This window comes from Melanaphis sacchari, unplaced genomic scaffold (genome assembly GCF_002803265.2).
Source record: "Melanaphis sacchari strain LSU unplaced genomic scaffold, SCAv2.0 Contig23_pilon_pilon, whole genome shotgun sequence".
In the NCBI taxonomy this organism is placed as follows: Eukaryota; Metazoa; Arthropoda; class Insecta; order Hemiptera; family Aphididae; genus Melanaphis; species Melanaphis sacchari.
Genome location: NW_020271114.1, coordinates 739,899 through 763,171, shown reverse-complemented (window position 1 = coordinate 763,171; position 23,273 = coordinate 739,899). Strand labels below are relative to the sequence as shown.

Here is a 23,273-nt window from a genome sequence, read left to right as displayed (position 1 = left end):
TAACTGATGAATGATGACGTTAAGTAGTTTCCGAGATTACCGATAAATACGCACACAAACGCTTATATCTTTGCAAAATACACCAATTTTTCATAATTTGCTATTTTTCTTTGTCACCATTTAATTGAGATGTATCATTTTCTCTATACGGCTTCTTCATCTTTTTTTTTTTTTTTTTTTTTTTTTATCACAGACTTATTCACCTACATTTAAACGCATAACCTCTTTTGAACCGAATATTTATTATTTCTTCGTAGTTTGTATTAATAACAATCATTAATCTAACCCAATCCCGTTTTGTATCTTAATGTCGAGAAAAATTATTGTTAGTTAGCTTCCGCTGGTGATAAACTCTTATCAACAGCTATACATTAATATAGTACAAATATTTTACTTCATTACGATGTGAGCGTTTCATGTATAGGTCTTATTTACATGTTCACGCCGTCGTAATGAATTTAAGCACAATATGTAATTTTCAAATAACTACATAAAAAATCTTTCGAAAATTAAAAAAAAAAAAATGAATAATTTGGTCTCCAACATCAATTCGTTTATAATAATATGATAGTAATATTTTTATCAAATAATAAACGATATAGTTTTATTCAACAATATTTTTTTTGTTTTAAATATTTCTTTATTGTTTAAAAATTAGATACTGCTTTTTAACCGTAGCAACTTTCAGTAGTTATTAGTAACGTCTAACACATTACAACTCAAAATAAAACTTTTCTACAGATTATTAGATGATGTTGTATATCAAGTTTCTTTGGCATGAAAATTTAAAGTAAATTGTATTTAACCCCAAAGCAAATAGTATATTATTACATCTTAAATAAATACCCACTTAAACGATTTAAAATTCATATTACGTAAACTCTATTATTCAAATGTTTGTGTTATTTTTAGATTTTAAGCATAAAAATGATATATATATATATATTGATTTTATATTTATATAACTTTTTTTTTCTATCAGTCATCACGTTTTAGAATAGTAAAAGTAGTTTAATCATTAATACTAAGGGTAGTTTTTGAGAGCAAATTAGATCTAATCGATATTTTGGGAAAAAAAACAAAAAAAATGAAATATATACGGAATACTTAAAGTTTTTGATGAAATCAATTTTGTTTTTTTTGATCTAATTAAATATATATATATATATTAATAGTATAACTTGAAAAATTTCATTAATACCCAAATTATCATTTTATATACAGAATAAAATTTTAAAAATATTTAAACTAATTTTAAGTTTAGCAATTGACTTTTTGTATTTTTAGTTTTTTTTCTATGTATGTTGATATAAAATAATCATTTTCAGTTATATATTTTTAATAAGATTCGTCATTAGTTGTACTTATAAAAATTCACTACATCAATATCTGTAATAAATGTGTAAAAACATTCCATTTATTTTTTTTGGTTTTTCAAATTATATAATTTGCAAAATTAAACATATCACATGAAACAATTTTTTATTTAGATAACAGTTTTAATCATTTTGTTATACTTTATTGTTATTATTATTATTTTCTACTAGAAGTATTATCCATAGGAAGTAGGAATTCGAAAATTTTCAAAATTGCGTTTATTATTACTTTTTTTTTAAATATAATCGATTTTTAAAATTTTAATCCTAGTTTTAAAGAATATAAGCCATTAATCTATTTACAAAAAAATAATTTTTAATTTATCAATTAACTATAAAAATGTAATGGGATTGAAATTTGAATATTACAATAATTATTATAATATACAATATATTTGGAAAAAAATAGTTTTAATATAGAGACCATAATATTAAATACCTATTTATAGAAAAATAAATTACTAATAAAAGTAATATAAATAAATGTCACACTGTTTGAGTTTAGAATCATTTTTTGTATGCAATGATTAAAATAAAATTTAATACATCCATTACAGTGACCTACTCAATGATGAGGTACACTTTTAACTTACTATATAGCAGAGTATCTTCCTAGATTTTTATCTCTCGTTTTTATATTTTTTAACTTGCTGTACATTTTAGTTTTTAAAAACTCATTAACATTCTTCATTATTACGCAAACATTAATTTCAATCGTAAAGACATGGTAATTTTTAACGTTATATCATTTTTCATTTTTTTTTTTTTTTTTTTTTTTTTTTAAATATTTAACTATTGCTTATTTCTAAATTAAATCACATACTCAAAAATGTATTTTGTGTTTTAACTATTATTTTTGTTTATTATTTAAGTATATTATTGGTAACTGACATAACATTATGTACATACTGCAGTATTGTATTATTGATGGATCATTCATGTTTTATCATTTATTTTATAAAAATATGTGTGAAGTTAAATCATAATTTATGAGTAATATTATAATTATGTCAATATAGATGATCCTTTCCCTATTATTTTTCGAGTGTCATTCAATAATTTTTAACATATTTACTTATTATTGTATTATTTTGTGTTTACAGGTTGTAAATATATTTTATAAATTAAATTTTTAAAAAAAATATTATACAATAAATATACTTTGGAATGCATAATACAACTCAATCATATTTTTTTTAAGCTCTAAATTAAAATTATTTATTACAAATTTGTAATGTCCTAAAATGTATCCAAATTCATCAATTTATAATCAGTGTGTAGATAAAGATCTATGTATGATAAATATGTACGTAGTTTATATTGATTAGTTTTTAATCAAATAATTTAAGATTAATATTTTTGTGAGTATATCATAATCATATAACTGGACATTAAACTAACCACGTAATGTTGATACGCAAATATGGCACATTATAATGCCTAATTTATCTAAGTACCTGTAAACTATACAGTGTGTAGTGTAGGTATATAACGTTAAATTAAAATTGACATTAACCTTTTCACTTTTAATAACAACAGGCATTATATATCAGACACACACCTATAAAAATAAGTTATAACAAAAAACTACATCTGAGTAGGCCAAGATGGTCATTCGTTTTACTTTGCAACCCGTCGGAGTTTATCATTTTTATTACCGTTATATATTTTTTTCGCAGCTTACGACAAAACATACAGTTAGGGCTCGTCTGTACAAAGGACCCAACAACCTTTACACTAGCACACTACCGGCTTAAGAAAACTCACCAATGGATCATTGTCATCTGTAGACCCGAAAGAATTAACTCTTACAGCAGTTCACTTGTAAATGCTATGAGGTGAATAAAAAAATAATATTCCTTGTCTCTCGTTATGTACCTCAGCCGTCCTAAACTATAGGCATCTTATAATCATGATCTATTGTTATTATATTTTATGGATATTTTTTTATTATTATTTTTGTTATATATACGAGGTATGTATGTATTATAATATATTATTTTCAGTCAACAACTCAATATTTTATATAAACATATTAACATTGCAAACATACTTTGTAGGCTATTTGCGATATTTAAAAAAACAAATAATAGGTTAGTTTATTTATTTTATAACAACTATATATTTTAATACCATTTATGTGTACATCGATTATAGAATTTGTTTTTTATAAATACTCGTTTAATGTACGTATTATTTAATTGTTTTTTCATATACGCACATTTTATAAGTGACGAACAGCTAGCAATAAGAGCGATGGTGATGACAAGTTTGATAATTTATAAGTTTAGTTACGGATGTCTAATTTAAAGAGAAACGGAGAACGTCGAAAGCACGTTTCCCTGTCGCCGCCCAAGTTTGTGCAAAACAAGTTAAGTTTCCCGATGAGGGAGGCAAAGGGCAGCGTGTTTTGGTATTCCTAGTTGGTTGTCATTCCAGATAGCTTTGTGATTATTTTGGAACATGATTTTCATTTGAATATATTCCTTTTCATTGTCTATTTCATCATTTTTACTAGTAAAAACATGCTTAAAGGAGTATACATTATATATTCCAAAACATTAATTTAACTGAGACCAAATGAACAATGAACATTTTACCTAAATATTTTTTTTTTTTTTATTTCTTAATATAATATTTAGGTTAGATAAATGTATTATGATTGAAATACCATTAGTTTTAATTTAATAATAATAAAGAAAATATTAAAATTCGTTTTAATTAATATAGGTATTATTAAAACTTGGTGCTAATAAAATCCAATATAAATAAAATTCTTATAAATACGTCTTTGTAATAAATTAGATGATGTATATTATTTAGTGTACTTACACATTCACTGTTTTCAATAAATAAATCAATGACAATATAATGTAATTATATTATATGAATTATACATTTAAACATTAAACTACTCTCGATTCGATTAAATTATCTATTATGTAAATTTACTTTTTGAAGTACTGTATAGAAATTAAAAATATAAAAAAGCTAAAATACAATAAAAATAATTTAAATTTAAAAATAAAACAGTCTTTAATAAGTATATACAGGTCATTATTAAAAATAATATTGTTCAAGTTGATTATTCAAGATTTCTGGTTTTACACTTGAGTGTCTTCGATATTATATTTTTCTTGTAATAAAAGATAATAACGATTTGTCTTCTTTTTTTTTTTTTTAAATATAATTTCTACAGTAAAATTATTTTTAAAAAAATAAGTATTTTTTTTAAATATAAGATGAACAATATAGATTAAGAAATGTCAATTATAAATTGATTACCTAAGAAGAAGAATGATTAAAAAAGTATTAAACTGCATTTGCAATAGCCAATAAATACTCATATTTATTTATGGGTGTTAAATAATAAAGTGAACATAATATATTTCATATTATACATCATTTTGTTCACTTTTTATTAGGTTTTAAGTTTTGATAGGTATAATATTTCCAATAAATTACAAAATTATATTAAACATTTATTTTCCAACTTCATTTCGAGCATACATTTCTGACGCATTTAAATACCAGCTAGATCCAATGTTCTACCAACAACTACCACCCATTTTAAATTTAAGTAATTTCCCCCAAAACATATTTTCAAATACACACAAAAAACTACACATCATTATAAGATTAATACATCCATTGTTCGGCTCAGAATCTAAAATAAAATAATATTTTTAAGTTAATACTTGTCTTTACAATTGTTACGTTTTAATTATTAAAACTATTATTATTTAAATTTACTGCCTACTAATTATTACGTATTAGACTATTTTGACACTTAAAATCACATATTATATTTGTATCATATTTTATTTTACGTGAGTATTTTTTTATATCCCTAACCACGAATAAAAGATAGTTTATTTATAAATTAATATTACATTAATCAAATGATCAGCTATTGTAAACATTTAGTTTGTAGGTAAATTGTTACAGGATATTATATGCACGGCGTGCATATACAACAAGGATAATATAATATATAACAACAGTATAGAAAAAGTACATACCTAACCATATCTTTTACAGGGTATTAAAAACACGCAAAATCCAATCATATTAAACACGCCACAATACTCGTATACGGAAAAACAATTAAAACAAAATTGTTATCTATAAAATGTGTACTTTTAAACGATGATCCGTATAAGCTTGTCTAGGGGATTATAATATATCATCAGTATATTATATAATATTTTACGTATATTTTTCACCGTTTTATTAATTTCTCATTTTTTTATCTCTTCTCTTCTCTCACTTTGCTGCAGAACATAATATGAGATATTATATTATATGAAGGGTTTCGGGACACGTACGCACTCTCGCGCACAATGGGACGTCCCGCGTCCGACATATAATAAAACGTTACGTTGAATACACACCACGCGTCTCACACACACACACACACACACACACACACACACACATATATATATATATAGTTTCCGCTAATAGCTACACATTTTCTTCTGTACACTGATAGACGTCGTATGTATACGTCATGTATGTATAATAGGCGCAGATACGCACAAAATCGGGTCTATAGATGTACGTATAAAGTACATTTATATAATACGCGAGTATGGCACTCGGTTTTGGTGCACGAGAACCGGGCGGCAGCGGTGGATAAGTGTTGGCGGTTACATAAGAGAGCGGTGCGGGAAAGAAAGGGGATTGTTGTAGGAACGAAAGGGACATGAATGATTATGATGATGATGATGACGATCATTATGACTGGAGCTTACCCCTGAGAAGCGCTCTTGTTTCACGCAGCACAAAAGACGCCTTCATCAAACGCAATAACATAAATCGACCGTTTGACCTTTTTACGAAAACGCCCCAGACGCGTCTGACTACATGAATGAAATAAAAGTTATAAACCAAAGATCGTGTATAGGTATGTCTATGTTTGCGGTACTGATCTGACATTTGTTGTTGCAATAATAATGTTGAGCATAATGTTTATCCCCTTATAGTTAATACGAAAACGCAAAAAAGCATTTTGAAAATTGTTATGAATTATTTACTAAAAGAAATTCGTTCTAAATACTAATACAATTATTGCTGACTGTAAAGTTAAGACTATATTTTTTCACTATATAAAATAATTAATATTTTTAAAATTTAAAATTTCTCTAAGTTTTTCGGTTATATTTTTAAACTTAATATATAACTTAAGTAGTTTAAGTAAAGGTAAATAGAATAACTCTATTCGAGGTTAATACATTTTTCGTGAAAATCACTTAAGCAAATTAATAAATTAAATAAGTTATCACTCCTCTGTGGAATAAAATTTGGGCTATATCAAATGCATTTTAACCGTTAGTTTATATACTCATTACGCATATTATAATTTATAAACCATTTTATGTATTTATATACTATACATTATACAGATAACTTGAATTATTTCATTATGCTATCAATCGTTGAGATTTTAATTATCATAAACGTCATATATCAAGAACATTGTATGTTTAATAAAGAACTGTTGCGTGGTTAATTAAGTTAATTAACATTATTTTTATAGGAGATAACATATAATTTGCAAACGTCGATGCACCTTTTATCTTTAAAGAATTATTTTTATGACAGAAAAAATGTGTGTTACATAGACTACAATAAAAGTTACTTAACGTAAAACTAAATCATTTTTTTTTGTTTTTTAAGTTAATCGATATTTACAAAAAATGAATGATCGAGCTAAAAATAATAGATGGAGTTTGATAATTAGACACATAATATTCCTTAATAGTTCAAACTTTTGCCCATATAATGTATTGATTGTTTAACAGCATAATACATGTTCATTGTATAATGTAGGTATACACTTAAGTTATATTAGTATATTACCTATATCGTAATATAGGACATTAAGTGACAAAGTTCATACGTAATAATTTATTTATATATACATTATTATTATTATAGAATTTTTAATTATTGTAGGTATAAATCGTTTGAAAAGAACTACAAAATAATATAATAAAATGCAATTGTGAATTGATGTGAAATTTTCGAGTTTTGAAACACATTAAATATAATATAATATGTGCAAATTATTAATAATTATAATTTTATTTGTATGTAATGTATATACTACAATCAAAAGTAAATACATAAATTGTGTTAAATTATCGTGTATACACTGTATAGTACCTATAGAGAAATTAGGAAAGAAATTTGAACATTTATATCTAATTATTCATAAACAATATAATGTAATATACAGTACCTAAATAGCCTTAACAATCTAATAAATGTTATGTAATAAAATATAAATTCACACAAAAATAAAAAAAGTATTCATTTTTATTTTTTATTTATAATACAAACGTTGAAAATCTTTACAACAGTGGTAGCTCGTGGTATGGTGCACAGGAGCACGTGAACCACCCAAAAAAATTATATAAAAAATGATTTGATCCCTATAGTAACATTTAACTGATTAATATGCCCATGATCTGTAATAAAAACAATTTTTTGCAACTTTTATGTTGAGAAGTGTGTTTATGAACGATTAAATAATTCGCGGAGCACAAATTATTTGTGCTCTGGGCGGCCGTGTAAAAATTAGCTACGTGTCTCGAAATGTCGATTTGTAATATACGGTAGTTTGGAACACATTTAATTTGTGCACTGAAGATATTTTTATTGTGCCACGGTGTTGCAAATCATGTCGTTCGTCGAAATGATAACGCACTATCAAACATTATCCATCAATAATTGCCGTCAGTGTGCCTTCTAATCAATTAATAACTATTTTAATATCAACAATATAATTTAAAAACAGATTAAAATCATATTATTACCCTCTTACATAGTTATCTTTTACATTTTTTGTGCACCACCTTATGTGAACCTCACGAGCCTCCACTGCCTTACAATATACATTAGAGGAAGATTAAATTTCATTGAAATTACTACTTCCTGCGGTAGTCATAGGCGTAACTGGGGGGGGGCTTGGGGGGGGGGGGGGGCTAAGTCCCCCCCAACATACATTTTAGCCCCCCCTGACATAATTCCTAGTCCCACACTCCCGCCAATAATAGTAACATTTTTAAACTTAAATTTAAAATATCGTTTTATTTTTTTTATTAATATCTTGGAAAAATATTAATTTAAAGTATATTATTGTGTGTAATGATCCTGTGTAAGACGTATCATGTTGTGTAATTTTTACTATACAAATACTCCCTACTAAGAAGTTGTCAATATACTAAAAATCGTTAAATTCTTTATATCTTAAATAATACTTAATAATATGTTAATATATAAATATTTAACCTCAATACCACTGGGTTTATTATTTGTTTTATAATTAAATATTAATTTACATTCATAGTACATGTATAATCAATGAATGTAAGGTTTTTTAGGGAGTATGGGAGGCAGAGCCTCCCTCTTAATTTACTTATAATAAAAATTCTAGGGCTGAATCCCCCCCCTAACTTTAAGGTCTAGTTACGCCTATGGCGGTAGTGATGATTAGTAATAATAAACAACAAATAACTCCTGATTACACACACAAATTGAGAAATAAAAATGAAATTAAATGGCTGATGTAACAAAAACTCCGGACTATCGAGTGTGCCAGATATTATTGAAGCTATACAGACGTTAAATAAAGACGGGTTTTGAACAGGATATTAACACAGTAAAATCGGCCGTGTATACGAAGTTATTCATTAGGATTATTATCTGTCGGGCTTATGGCGACAACCACCATCGATGCCATCGATTTGTTACTATTATAAAAATATTGTTAACACTAGAAGAAGTATTTATTTGTAATAACTAATTTTTCAGTTTGACATTGGACTCGTGTTGATATTTACAATAAACGCAACTTCGTAACACTGTACTTTCTTTGTAATAATGTTCGTTTTTATTTTTTTGCTGTATCTACCTAAGTAAACGAAATGTCTCTAATATTTTAGTGTATTCTCTTCACTAAGACACCGTCCGTCAATGTATATCGATCTAAAAAATCTATTCACGTACAACACTGCTTGTGCGCGCGTTGCCGTATAACGTACATCGTATATGGTATATAGTACAATATAATATAACATAATATTATATTATACTTATAGAATTTCAAATTTCCACGTAATATAACAGTCTATATGGAACCACATGCGCTTACTATGAGCAAATGCGGCGAGTAAACGCTCTAATATCGCGGTCGGTATAGAGGAACACGAGAAAAAAAAAATAATAAATGTCTATAGATACCTTTATATTATATTTTTTAGTATGATAATAATATGTCCAGGATTATAGTTATTCGTCTCCTATATAGTACACGATACTATGTGTGTATACATATTACGCTCTCTGTAATCTGGTAAGCGAGCACAAAAGACTACCGCCGTATAAAGAGCAGCCTAATGGAAAGAAAAAAAAAATAACATCGCAGAAAGAATTAATGCGTTTCGCTTGCATGCGTGGGGACTTGGCTATTATTCGGCCATAACAAGACCCGTAAGCCAATCCCGGTGTCTCGTACATTATTACCTCATCGTATAAATAATACTGCACAGGGTGAATCTTTTAGCGTAAGACACGTTCGTTATTTTCAAAAGCATCTGTTAACGTTCGAATTTAAATGTCATAATGTTATAGTTGTTAAACATTTTAAAATCTATGGCATTGTTATTTTATTCTTTATTATTTCTATTTCCTATTTTTCTATGTTCATATATTTATTTAAATTTTTACACTGGTTCAAATAAAAATAAAAAATCATATTTCTTACTACTCTACAGTCTGAAACATAAGTAATGTCTTACGTTAAAAGAACCATCCTGTATATAAAGTATAGTCCGGACAGTAAGTGCACTGGTGGAAATATTCTGCGACAATGATGATAACTTTCACGACGATGACGGAACGACAATATAGGATAATAATAAACATTGTATTGTTGTGTTCATCAATGCATTTATCATATATATTTATTTGACATGAACAAAATCGATTTAATTTACCGTATACCTGGTTATCATATCATATTATGATATGGTTTTAAATTGTTTACAGTGATATAATAATTTTATTATTCTTGTTTTGCAAAATATCAAGTATTTAAACTAAAAACCGAATTGTATTACATTTAATTTTAAAACTTTTTTATTGTGTATGATAATGATACATAAACGCATTATACTGGTAATAATATAATAAATATAATTGTTTATTAAGCCTTTATTGAATTGCTATAATGCTATAACAATAGCACGTTTATTCTGTTATTGAATGGTGTTCGGTGAATATGGGAATGAAAAGTAAAACGTCAACCCTAAATCACTTCTATAAATTTCGTCTTCTCATTCGATAGTTTGGATGCTTTGAAATAACTCTGACGAAAACGGATACAGAAGAAGATATAAAGGAATAAAATTAATAATAGTTCTAAAGTAAATAATATAAAAACGAAATAAAAATTCTAAGAATGTACTTTAAAATATTTTTTCTCACTCGGTTATATACTTATCATTTTAAACAACTGTTTTTTTTTTCAAAACTTTTCAGTTTTTTTTTTTTTTTTATTACTTTAACTTCTAAGTTCTAACGCTTCTACTTTTTTGTGTTATTTTTTTTTTATATATGTTTGTACACTAGTATAATATATAAGTAAAAACGTACTTTTATATGTTCATGTCAATATATTATTATAATAAATAAGTTTTTAAAAATAACTCCTCCCGTTTTCTTTTTTAAAATAAATGTCTTAAAGAAAACCAAACTACATATATATTTGTTTGGTAAAATTATACATATTAATTTGTAACTTTCAGTATCCATGCGTATTATATCAAATATTGATGTAACGGATTTAAAGATTTACACGCATATACTATTACATATTATAATACACAATATAGCACTCACCTATTTTTATATAAATTATACAACATCATAATTGCACTACTAAAAATTAACCAATTAACGTTAATAATTGATAAAATCAATTTATTTTGAAATAACCTCAATTAGTATATAGGTACACATAAATTACAGTTAAAATTTTGAAATCTATAATAAATTACCTGCAAATGTTAGTTAAGTATAAAATAATACATGAAATTTATACTTCAACTAGTTATTTCTTAGAATACCTAGTTATTTTAAACAATTTTAGCTAATTTTTGACAAAATATACTCCGTATAAAATACATTTAAATTTAAAATATATTATAATATTTTATTTATTTTAAATTGAATTAATTATTTATTTGTACACACCGGGCTATTATGGCATTTAAAGAAGTTTCGTATTACATTTTTTTTTTTGTATAAGTGCATTTAAACAAATTCTGGCCAGTTCCCAGTGACTGCGTAGTTATCGTAAATTTAAGTGTAAAACTTTCATTTAAAACAGCTTACTTAATTACAGCTAACAAATAATCTAAATATATTGTAAACTGACAGTAGGTATAATTATTTTAACACTCCTGTAATTATAACATGTAGGTAGAAATTAAATACATACAAAATGTAATATAAAATATAACTTGCCAAACATTGCTATTCGCTCCATATGGACTTCGTTTAATTCTGGAATATAAAGCTTTGTTTTTCATAAATTTTACGAACCAAACACCTTCACTCCATTTGTTAAAATTATTGTTTTGTATACACGTATTTAGCATATTTTAAATATCCTGGTTTGCTTTCTCCAAGCTGCCCTGAGATGGGCTATATCATGGTTTTTCATGTATAATAATCAATTCGGACCATTTTTTCTTTTAAAGAATTTACAATTTTATCATAAAATTCTCGACCATTATCTTATTATAATAGATACTGTAATAGGTACTAGGAATAGGTACCAAATAAACAAAAAATATCCGAAAGAACAAATGCAAATCCTCCAGTTCTTTTATTTTTTAAATTTCAATGATCTCAAAATATAAAATTTGTTCAGATAGTCTTGATAAATTAAAACAAGTGTATACCTTGTATTGGGCAGAAATTAAAAATTATTTAAATCAATTTGGCAATATGACAGTTAAAATCTTCAAACACTATTGATTTTACAACATCATTTTTTTTCCTGACAAGGTATACACAAAATTCCAAATATTGTATAACATCAGATTGAATAATATTTTTATAACGTTTATTAATTTCATATAACATGTAATCCCTACCTCCGTGGCCAATAAAAATATGAGTCTCGTGTAAATAATCAAAAGTTTCTTCAACCGTGACATATAAATTATATAATTAAAAATTTTAAACTATATGATATAATTTAACATTTATATTTTGATTATTTATGGGTAGTATTAATTTTTCAATTCCGTTTATTTTTACTACACTGAAATATTTTTCTTACCAACAATCACTAGAAGATCATTTTTTATTTTTATTTAATCCTGGAGTTAAAATTGCACCATTTGGTTTTAATAAACGATTTTTAACACGAATATAAAACTTTTATTTTATTAAACCTAATTCATTCGAATTCATCGTGAACTATATTAACATTTAAAACAACAGTGTGGAGACAGATGAACCAAATGTGAACACGTATGACTGCAAAACTATAATTAAACGATAATTTTATGATAAAACGATAAACGTACATGAGCATTTGCTGAAGCTGAGTGCTAATTTATATCTGATGCGAATAGACTGATCTGAGACAACACATAAGACGTTGCTCGGGAAATCTAGCGTTGTCGGTAATTGGTGATCATATTTTCTACAATTTGAAACATTAACGAAGTTATGTTAGATAATATATAAAATAACTAGTTAAAGTATGATTTATAAAATAAATATTACCTAAGTAAACTATCTAATTCGACACTTTAACTGTAAATTAAGTAATTTAAATAATATTATCTACGCTTACCCATAACTTTATAGTTAATAATAATAATATGACACGTATATGATGTATAATAGTGTTAAATAATATGTGTTTACAACCAATCACTTTAATTAGGTAGGTACTACGTAAACTCGATACTATGATACTATCGTCGTTGTTTAATGATATATCGGTTTATATGATATGGTTGGTGTCTTTTTGCGAAAACTTGTTGAAATTGACTTGAAATGGTTTTGATGCGTTTCCAAGTACGCGTCTTCTGATTCAATTTCGGAACCGTTTGCTGAGAGTCAATTTTCAAACTACATTTTCACCGATAGAATAAAGGGGTCTTGTCTGTGTGACGGAGTTGATAATGCTAGGGGGTTACGTTGCTACACTCAGAAATGGGGGGGATAACTGATACGCACATTTATAACGCCCACCAGATCAAGCAATATATTCCGTAAAGGTTCAATCGACGGGAATATAATATAATATACTTTGGAGATGTGGAATCCAACGTTCCATTAATTTCCATACGCATTATTTGTCAGCCGAGGTTAGCAAACGACAGCAAGACAAATGAATTCTATTCCAACGGTTCTCGGTTAGTGGTTCTTAAATTTTAGCCTCAACCAAAAAGCCTACTGGAATCACATTATTGACACGTAACCCTGCAGTAATGATTGGCGGGTAGACTCCTCGCGCAGTACCATGGCTTAAATAAATAAATATTATAATTAGGTAATACCACCGCGCACTATAACTAACGCGTTTCGGGATTTACCTAATGAATTACCACAACCAAATCCTCTACTTCCATGAATATAATCGCAGTGTAATGCAAAACATACTCGGAACATTCAGTATTTTTTTTTTCGTAACATTTCCCATTTTTAAACTCTCGTGGGTAATTATTTGCAAATAAGCCAAACAAAATTAATTTAATTTTCATTCTTAAAACTAACTTTTTATAGTTAAATATTTAATTTAACAAATTTTAATTTGTGAATAAAAGGGTTTTTGTATGTAAATTAATGTGTTATAAAATAAATTATTAAACTCTTTAGTATAATATATATTTATATATATTATACTATATATATAGTAAGCCTATTTACATAGTAATATTAATTTAAATAACAGTTGGATCATGTTCGTTAAAATGTATACACGCTGATGTTTTTAAAATCATAGAAAATTATTATTTTCTTTTATTATTAAAACAATAAAGTGAAATGGAAATGTAAAAATTAGTAAAATTGTTCAGAAAAAAAAAATATATTATTATTTTATTACATATTGTTGCTGTCTGTTTCAACAGCATCATTTCGACAATTAATGATTGCTGTAGTATACAACAATTATTGCGAGAACGTAAGTAGTAAGTACAACGAATTGTTAAATTACATTTAGGCGTACAATACCTTATTCGCGTCTCAATTAGTAGACGGAATTTTCAAAGCGTTTTCATTGGTGTCTATAATAACGTTCAGCAATGACTTTATTCTAATTGATATGGGCTTTGGGGGATTTAAATAGTTTTCCAAGTAAACGAGGAGGAAAGATAGTGTTAGAAGAAAATCAATAGAAGTGTTAGATGATAAAATAGCTAATATCGCCAAGTTGAATCAATGTTCAGCGAGAATATTTTTAGATCACGTTGATGACGACTACTGTGTATGCGGGGTCAAAATAATGTTTCACTGCGAACTACACATACACACACACACACACAACACACACACACACAACACACACACACAAAATAGAATTGCACTGAAACCACGTAAGTGGAATTATACGCATCTAATTATAATCACAACGGAGACAATTATACAGATTGACGTGGAGTGCATCATGGAGTTAACATTGACAAATCAACTAGGTATACTATAAAATACGTAACACTGCTAACACGCAAAATATCATCTAAACCGTACGCGTTATGATTTCAATGATGTCATACAATAACACAGTTATACTCATTATAATTTATTATTAGGTGTTTTGTGTTATAACTATTGTTATTATTATCATCATCATCATCATCATCATCCTCATCATCATGATTTATATACATCATAACGCACATTGCAGTGCAAAAGTCGATACTATGACCGATGTATGTATAATAATATGTTTTTATGAGGTTTTGCAGTTTATATTATGTTATGTATTTAATAATTTATATCTCAACGCTGTCACAACATTCATATTTCAATGCGATTTCTCTTGTCGGCTACATCCTTTTTCATATTATTTTATTTATTACCATTAGCCAGTGTAATTAGTCACAAAATAACGACTTCCAGGACTCGAAAGGGACATGATTTATGTTATAATACGTTGTTACGTTGTTAATCAATACCTAATAAATTAATAATTCAGCCAGTATAATATTATAATTCTAGTTCAATATTTATTTTTATTTTTATCTTCATGAAATATACTACAGTAATTCGTCTTACCGTATAAGCGTGATGTACTGTTATAACGCTGTATTAGTGCTGTTGAAATATTGTACGCAAGCGAAATATTAAATGTGAAAATCGAGGCGAGCTCTAATGTATTATATTTATATATACGAATAACAAATGATATGTGCAATAAAGATTCTAAATTGAACTTTCTGGATTGACAAGGGTATACAGAATAAAATATATAAATACTCAAAGTAAGGTGTATGCAACGGTCTGTCTCTATTGAAAATTTGAAAATACATTAAAAGAGAATAGATTATTGAAATTCGAATTCGTCGGCAGTTCAAAATAGTACGAAAATAATGAGATGAATATTTAAAGCACGTTTTTTTCTATGAAAAAAAAAAATAAATGCATGTAATATTAAATAATTTAACATACTATTTAATGAACATATAAAATTATTTTTTTCAATAATAAATGAAAAGTGGCTATTTATATTATAGTTATTTTTATATGAAAGTACGGAACACACGAGATACCTACGTTGTATAATTATAATATCAAGTCGTGCTTTAATATTATGATACATTTTAAACAATCTAAACAATAATAGTAATAAATTATTGCTAATAATAATAAAAAGATGGTATTATATTTTAAGCAGATTAAATAAATATGATAAACGAATAAGAAGTGTTGTTTCTACTGTTACGTTTTATGTTAATTTTTGTAAATTAAATTTGGCCAGCTGTCGGTTGTTTACCTATTTGCACTAGAAATGATAATGAAGGTTGAAATTATTTCTATATTTGCATATTATATTTATCCATCCTTATAAATTCCAGACTGTATTTATAATATAGAAGACGTGTCTTTAATCACTGCTGTTTAGTGTTTATGTTTCTGAAGAAATTCGGCCTTTTGTGATGATTTTCTATACAACAGGTGTTCATTGATCGTAAAAAAAAGTTTTACCGAACTTGACCGAATTGTTGGTTGTCTTGACGGTTTTAAAGCTCAGTTCTTGATTTATAGCCTGTATATTACTGCTTTTTATATCGAGAAATGATTCTTTAAATGTTTAATTTCTGAACGTGCAATAACAGTCTCACGGCATCTCCCCCAACAAAATATCGCGAGTCTTAAATTTTTTATTTTAATTTTTTGAATAAAGTCATATTTATCATAATATTTTTAATATTATAACAACTTCTATTAAATGTGGTTTATTGTAATATTACATTATTATTGTTATTGTCAATATTTATCACGGTGTATACTTTATGATATAAACTTATAATATTTTTTGTAGGTTGTATTATTAAAAAAAAAAAAAAAAAATACAAACACCAATAAAATTATACAATATTAAAATATCTAATTGATTGATTTTTATTTGCTTACAGACCACAATGCAAGTACGAAGATTTATATTCCTATGCGGTGTGCTGTGCATGATCAATTACAGTATTGGCTGTCAATTGTCTGAGTTTATGTGTGATACGGGCTATTGTGTAGCTTTAGACAAATTCTGTAACGGCAACGATGACTGTGGTGACAAATCAGATGAACCACCATATTGTTCACGTAAGTCTCTTTTTTGTGTTTCTATTTACGACAATATGCTGTGCACTATTATGTTTATGTGAAACAATAAATAACAATTTTGCTTAGAGTTAGAATTGTCAGATACCGCATATATAGTATACATATGCAGAATATTTTCAATAACATTAAAATAGATTTTATTGTCGTACAAATAGATTAAAAGGTTCATAACTATAAATGGTTTACGAGACCGAATCTTTGTCGTGATTTCACGCGTCCAATGAATTAACAGAACCAAACATCGTTCTATATAATCGTATTTGTTAGCACCAAATAAGTTAATCATTTGAAACCAATGAATACCTACTTAACCGTTTCCCATAACTATTTATTTTGATACAAAACCCGAATAACATACGAGTATACGCGTGATACACGAGTATTAGTAATTAGAATTCTTGGGTTTCGCTAATTCTGAAAGACTAAGTTACATGAATTAAAGTCATAAGTGTATATTTTATTAGTTTTTATAAAAATTAAAATCATTAATGATCAAATGGAAATAGCACGTACCTCGGTTTGCGTAATTTATCAGGATGAATAAAAAACTGATTATTTTAAGTACCAAACATATTATCAACTATAATTTTTTTTATAAAATCATCATTAATCACTTGACACATTATAGTTTACGAAAACTAGATTGTGTTTTTTTCAATTTAAATAATAACATTGTTATAGTACCGTGTAATTATTATATCAGTCTTAAATATTATAAACAGCTAATACTTCTTGTAACTAATATTACATTAATTATGATAATAAGTTTATTTTATTTTAAATGGATCCAAAAAAAAAAACAACTTAAAACTTGGTATAACCATGGTTAAATAATGATCGTGTGATTTTAACAGTTTGAATTAAAAATTAATGATTTAAATACAACATATAAGAACTTAAAACTATGAAATATAATATATTATTTGGATTTGTAATAAATACAAGTATATAGCTTAGTTGCTGAATCAAGATTTTAATACTTAAGTTTTTTTCTTAGAGTATCTACATGAGACTGGTTATTATAAAATGAATAAGTATCATTTGGCGAATAAGGTTGTAAGCGTTAAAGATCATTCCATTTAAAAGTATTAATTCTATTGACTATTTATATGGGGTATAGTTTTGAACATTCGGTGTTGAATTAGTGATCTTTGGTTTTAACGGCTCTGCAGCATTCATAAGTATGCGTAAGTATGCTTCTAAAAAAATATTTTTTTTACTGATTGATTCATACTTCAATACTCGTAAATTCTTCACTTCAGGATCACCTTTTGTATAAACGGTTTGATTGATTTATATCTTTGTTGAATTAGCTTTAAAGTTTAAAAAAAATCATCGAATGTAATTGAATTGTTTCGTGTGTAGGATATCTTTGTGCTTCTTTAGTCAACCATATAAATTCTGAAGGCAAATATTTCTTTATCTTCCAAATAACGTTCAATAACACTATGAACACTATCGTATTCCATTTGTGTGTGCCCTTTAATGAGAAATGTTTGTTCTATTGAACATTTTGTTTAATATAATTTTGTTTAAAATTAAAGAAACAATATATAACAACTAATTAATATTTATTGAAAATAATTAAAATTTTTCATCGGTTGTATTTAGAAATATTGTTATTGTAGTAAAACAGTAATACACAGAAATCAACAGAAATATAAATAATTGTTTGTGTTAATAATAGATAGATACGTATTATTTGTGAAATTATACAGATACGAATTATTACAAAAAAAATATATCATCGCACCAAAAAAAAAAAAAATCTATTTTAAATATGAGAAAGAACACTACCAAATGGTTATACAAATTTTGATATTAAAATTTAATTTTCGAACAATTTTGAGATAAGTGGTATAGCCTATAAGCGTTTTCCCAATGATATACGTCAGTCACTGACTTATTAAACATACATTAGACAGGTATAAATTTAAAAACCAATAAAATGGAAAAATGAGTAGTATATATGCGTATTATGTGACAGTTTTAGTCACAACAATATAATAATAAATACATCGAACATAATAATATTATAATTTTTATATTAGATGCATCGCAAAGTATTAGTCTTTAATTAAATTCAGTAACCTCAATAAATATTTATTAGAAGCCTGTAATTTTGTATTAGATATTTATTACTTATAAATTCAGGGCTTGCAAAGTTATAAAAACGCTATATTTGATAAAAAAAACGATTGAGATTTTTAACGTAATTATAACGGAAAACGATAAACATCAATAGTTAAATAACACAAAACAAAACATAATGATTAACAAAATATATGATACATCATAAAACAAAACATACGCAAAACGTTAAATATACGAGTAGTATATCATTAAACGAAATAATTAATTTCCAATTATTTAATAGTTATAATTTATAAAATATATTAAAAATTTTAATTTTGAATAACGATAAATTCAAAATTTGTATAACCGTTTTAATCGTAAATAACATAAAACAATTTTTTTTTTCCAAACACAAGTTCTGCTTATAATATTATTGTACTTTGCCATACAATTTATTGAAAAAAATAAACAATACAATATAATAAAAATAAATTATTTTATGAAATATCTTATTTTGACGCATGCAAAAGTTTCTGTTGTCACTATATGAACATCGTTATGACGGCGGCGATCGCAGAAACTGACAGTTTAATAATATTGGTCATCAGCCAACCATTTGTTGCGCATAGCACTCAAAAATAATTATTACGTAGTATTTTAATACAATTTGGCCGATAAATAGTATGTCTATAATTTTTTAGATTATATTATTTGGTTAATACAAATTTGTTAAGTATATATGTATAACACCCTTTTGGCCCAATAAATATCTAAGTAATCAATTATTTAATTATTTTTATTGTGGTGATTTTTACGTTCTTTCAATTTTTTTTTAAATAATTCTTTCTTCAACTTGTATACAGCTGAGAGCAAAGTCATTTTTTACTAAAAAATGTTGTTAAACAACCACCAAAGGTATATATCGATTATAGTTGAACAAATAAGTTTAAATTAATAAGCAATTAAAGTTTTGATGAGCGGAGTAGTGAACTACAACATTTCTGAGCTATACCTTGTCATTTTAATCCGTTCACCTTAACTTTAAACATTTATTAATAAAAAAAACTTTTCAATTGATATTCAACCCTAACAATCTTTGAAAAGGATTCTGCTTTCAATTGTGCAATTCAAAACGTAAAAAATGGTAGACATTTTTTTTTCTTTTTTTTGTTATATAATGTACATTTTTGTAATTACATAGATCTTAAAGCCTCGTAGTTAATTTCAATTTTATTAAAAAAGAATCTAAAGCAAAAATTGAACACCACTAATAAATAAAAAGTACCTGCTGCAACTCAAAACTTTCCGAAAATCATAGGAACATCTTACATCTTACATGAAGTGTAAAATATTAATTAGATCAAGTTTGGAGAAAGTTTCAGATTTTTCAATTCTTCCACAATACAGTGACACATTAAAGTGACAATTTCTTACCACCGCAATTTTGTTCGATATTCTTCTATTTACCCGTAATCCTTACCACCTTATATCCGTTATCCATACTAGGTAAACACCTAAATGTGTCTTCTTGTCAATTGCTAACTGTTTGCTGACGACGCCAGAGACTGGCACTAGGATTTTTATTTTATATTGCGCTCCAAATGCGACTTTCAATATTCTTTTGTATGTCTGCGACCCTATCGAACATCGATAAATAATTATGTTCCTTGGCAATCATAATAATATATTTTTTATATATTGTATAGGATTATTGCGTGGCTCAATATACTTTTTGTGTATAGAGTTAATGGCCATCACTTTTGTCACAAAATGTACTTTATCAGAATGCAGATGATCCGTGACTTTTTACATTTTATTATGTTTGTTCCTTATCTGTCCTCTTTATCAAACATGATATTTTTTTTTTTATCATGCGTAGAAAAATGTGCAGCACAAATATGTAATTTCGATTCCGCATGGCTGCTTGCTATGGCATTGTGTCCTAATACAACTCAATCGATTTCCGACCACTGACCCAGTAATTTGGTCACTAAATTTATAACATTCATAAATAAATTGTTGGAATGTGTCCAGAACACATTTTTAGATTTTGTAAAGTATATATTTTACACATATTATTAAGAACAAATCTATTACCTTGTGTTTGTAAGCTTACAATAGTAACAAAAAAATTTGAAAAGAATTTGTAATGGAAGCTCAAAGTGTGGCTGTATAAGAGCGATTATAAAAATCGTCTTGTCGATAGGCTATCGTCAGATTATCTCGACTAATTTTCTGAACTTCTTATACCCTGATCTGATTTTTTAATAAAATAATATCCGAGTGACATAGGTTTTTAACCAATGTTTACTAGTAGTACTCAAAAAAAAATTAAAAAAATAGGCTTCATTATGATGTATTCTGATAAATAACTAACTCTCGAAATATATAATTTAATACATAAAACTTTTCATAAACAGATTATGTATATGATCTACTTTAATTCGTTAATGAGAGATAAATATGCGCAGGTAAAACATAAGCACCGCGTTTTTCCAAGCATCAATTTATTAAAACTTTCATTAAACTTTTCTTGTAACACATCACACTTGCAATACGTAGTAAACGTGGATAGTGCACTGAAGTAGAATATGAAAATAACCGCATTATATTATGCTCATCTCTTGCAATCATAAACGATACACACATATATGATATGTATACATATTATGTATAGATGATATAAATTATATACTCATCGAAGTTTTCACTAACTTGATCGTTATTAACGTATAAATTATCTGGTCTAAGTATATAAAATAATGAATTAACAAGCAAATAATACGTTCATTTTAAACTATTAGATGCGCAAATACTTATATTATGATATTTAAACGTATAAAAATGTATAATAACTTTTTTATCCTATTTTTTTTATTTTTGAACAATACAAAAATACATGTTGTTAGCGTTATTTAACTTTTTTCTTTTTTTTTTTTTTTGATACTACACACTACACGCATTTCGCACAATTTGCATGACATCTTATAAATAATATATATGTATATGATAATTGATAACAAATATCAGTACGTCAGTATTGTCAAATTTATATAACTCAAATTTAATTTCGTTTTTCAATAATAAAATTGTACGTTATTGATGATAGAGTATTTCACGGGTGTAATAATATGGCATCATATTTTGACACATCAAGACAAGTGTTTGAAGTAAATTTATTAAATATTTTTCACACAGACAGTAGTGTAAACAGATGTGTAACATGAAAAGTGTGGACTAGAAATTTCATATCATATATTGATAACTTAGGATACTAAGGTTTGAATTACAACTAGTAAAAATAATGGATGTGGATAATATAATACAAACACCGAATTCAAACAATTAAGGCGGGAAAGTGTTGACGGTTAACATCAGTGTGCTTGCCACCGAATAAGTCAAAATTAATGATCCACAAAACTAAATATTTAATTTTTCACTATACAATCACTAATTAGAAATTATACCTTAGTTTTACAACTATAGATTATACATATTTTTAAATTATTTGATGAGCAATTGAAGCGATAATATATCTGCTGCCTAGAACCGACTAGTACAGACATAAAGAAAATATAAAATTTATAAGAATTTCGTCCTTTGAAACTATAGGTGAATTTAACTTTTTTATGACTTAAGGCACTAAAAATTTGCTACCCCTATTATTGATAATAAGTTAGAATACCCTTCTAAAATATTTTAAATATTTAATTTATAATACCTAAAACCATTAAAATGTTTAGACTATTTTTTTTTTCGCTTTTAAATAATTAGACTACTTCGGAGAAATATCAATAGATGAACGTCAAATTTTAATTAAAGCCACAGTGATCATTTTTATGAACCATCATTAACAAAATTAAATTTAAACCACTACTTAATAAATTAAGTAATACTTTAAAACATTTTATATAATAATAGAAATATAAAATAGATATTATATTA

At 26.3% G+C, this 23,273-nt stretch overlaps 1 protein-coding gene across 1 annotated transcript in view; it reads left to right on the top strand.

Moving 5' to 3' along the window:
- LOC112594713 overlaps window positions 1-23,273 on the top strand; it is a 301,926-nt gene that overhangs the window by 200,158 nt on the left and 78,495 nt on the right. The window contains exon 6 of the mRNA XM_025339666.1: window positions 17,051-17,231. Within this exon, the coding sequence (XP_025195451.1) occupies window positions 17,057-17,231 (175 nt within the window). The 5' untranslated portion in view covers window positions 17,051-17,056. The remainder of the gene's footprint in view (window positions 1-17,050; window positions 17,232-23,273) is intronic.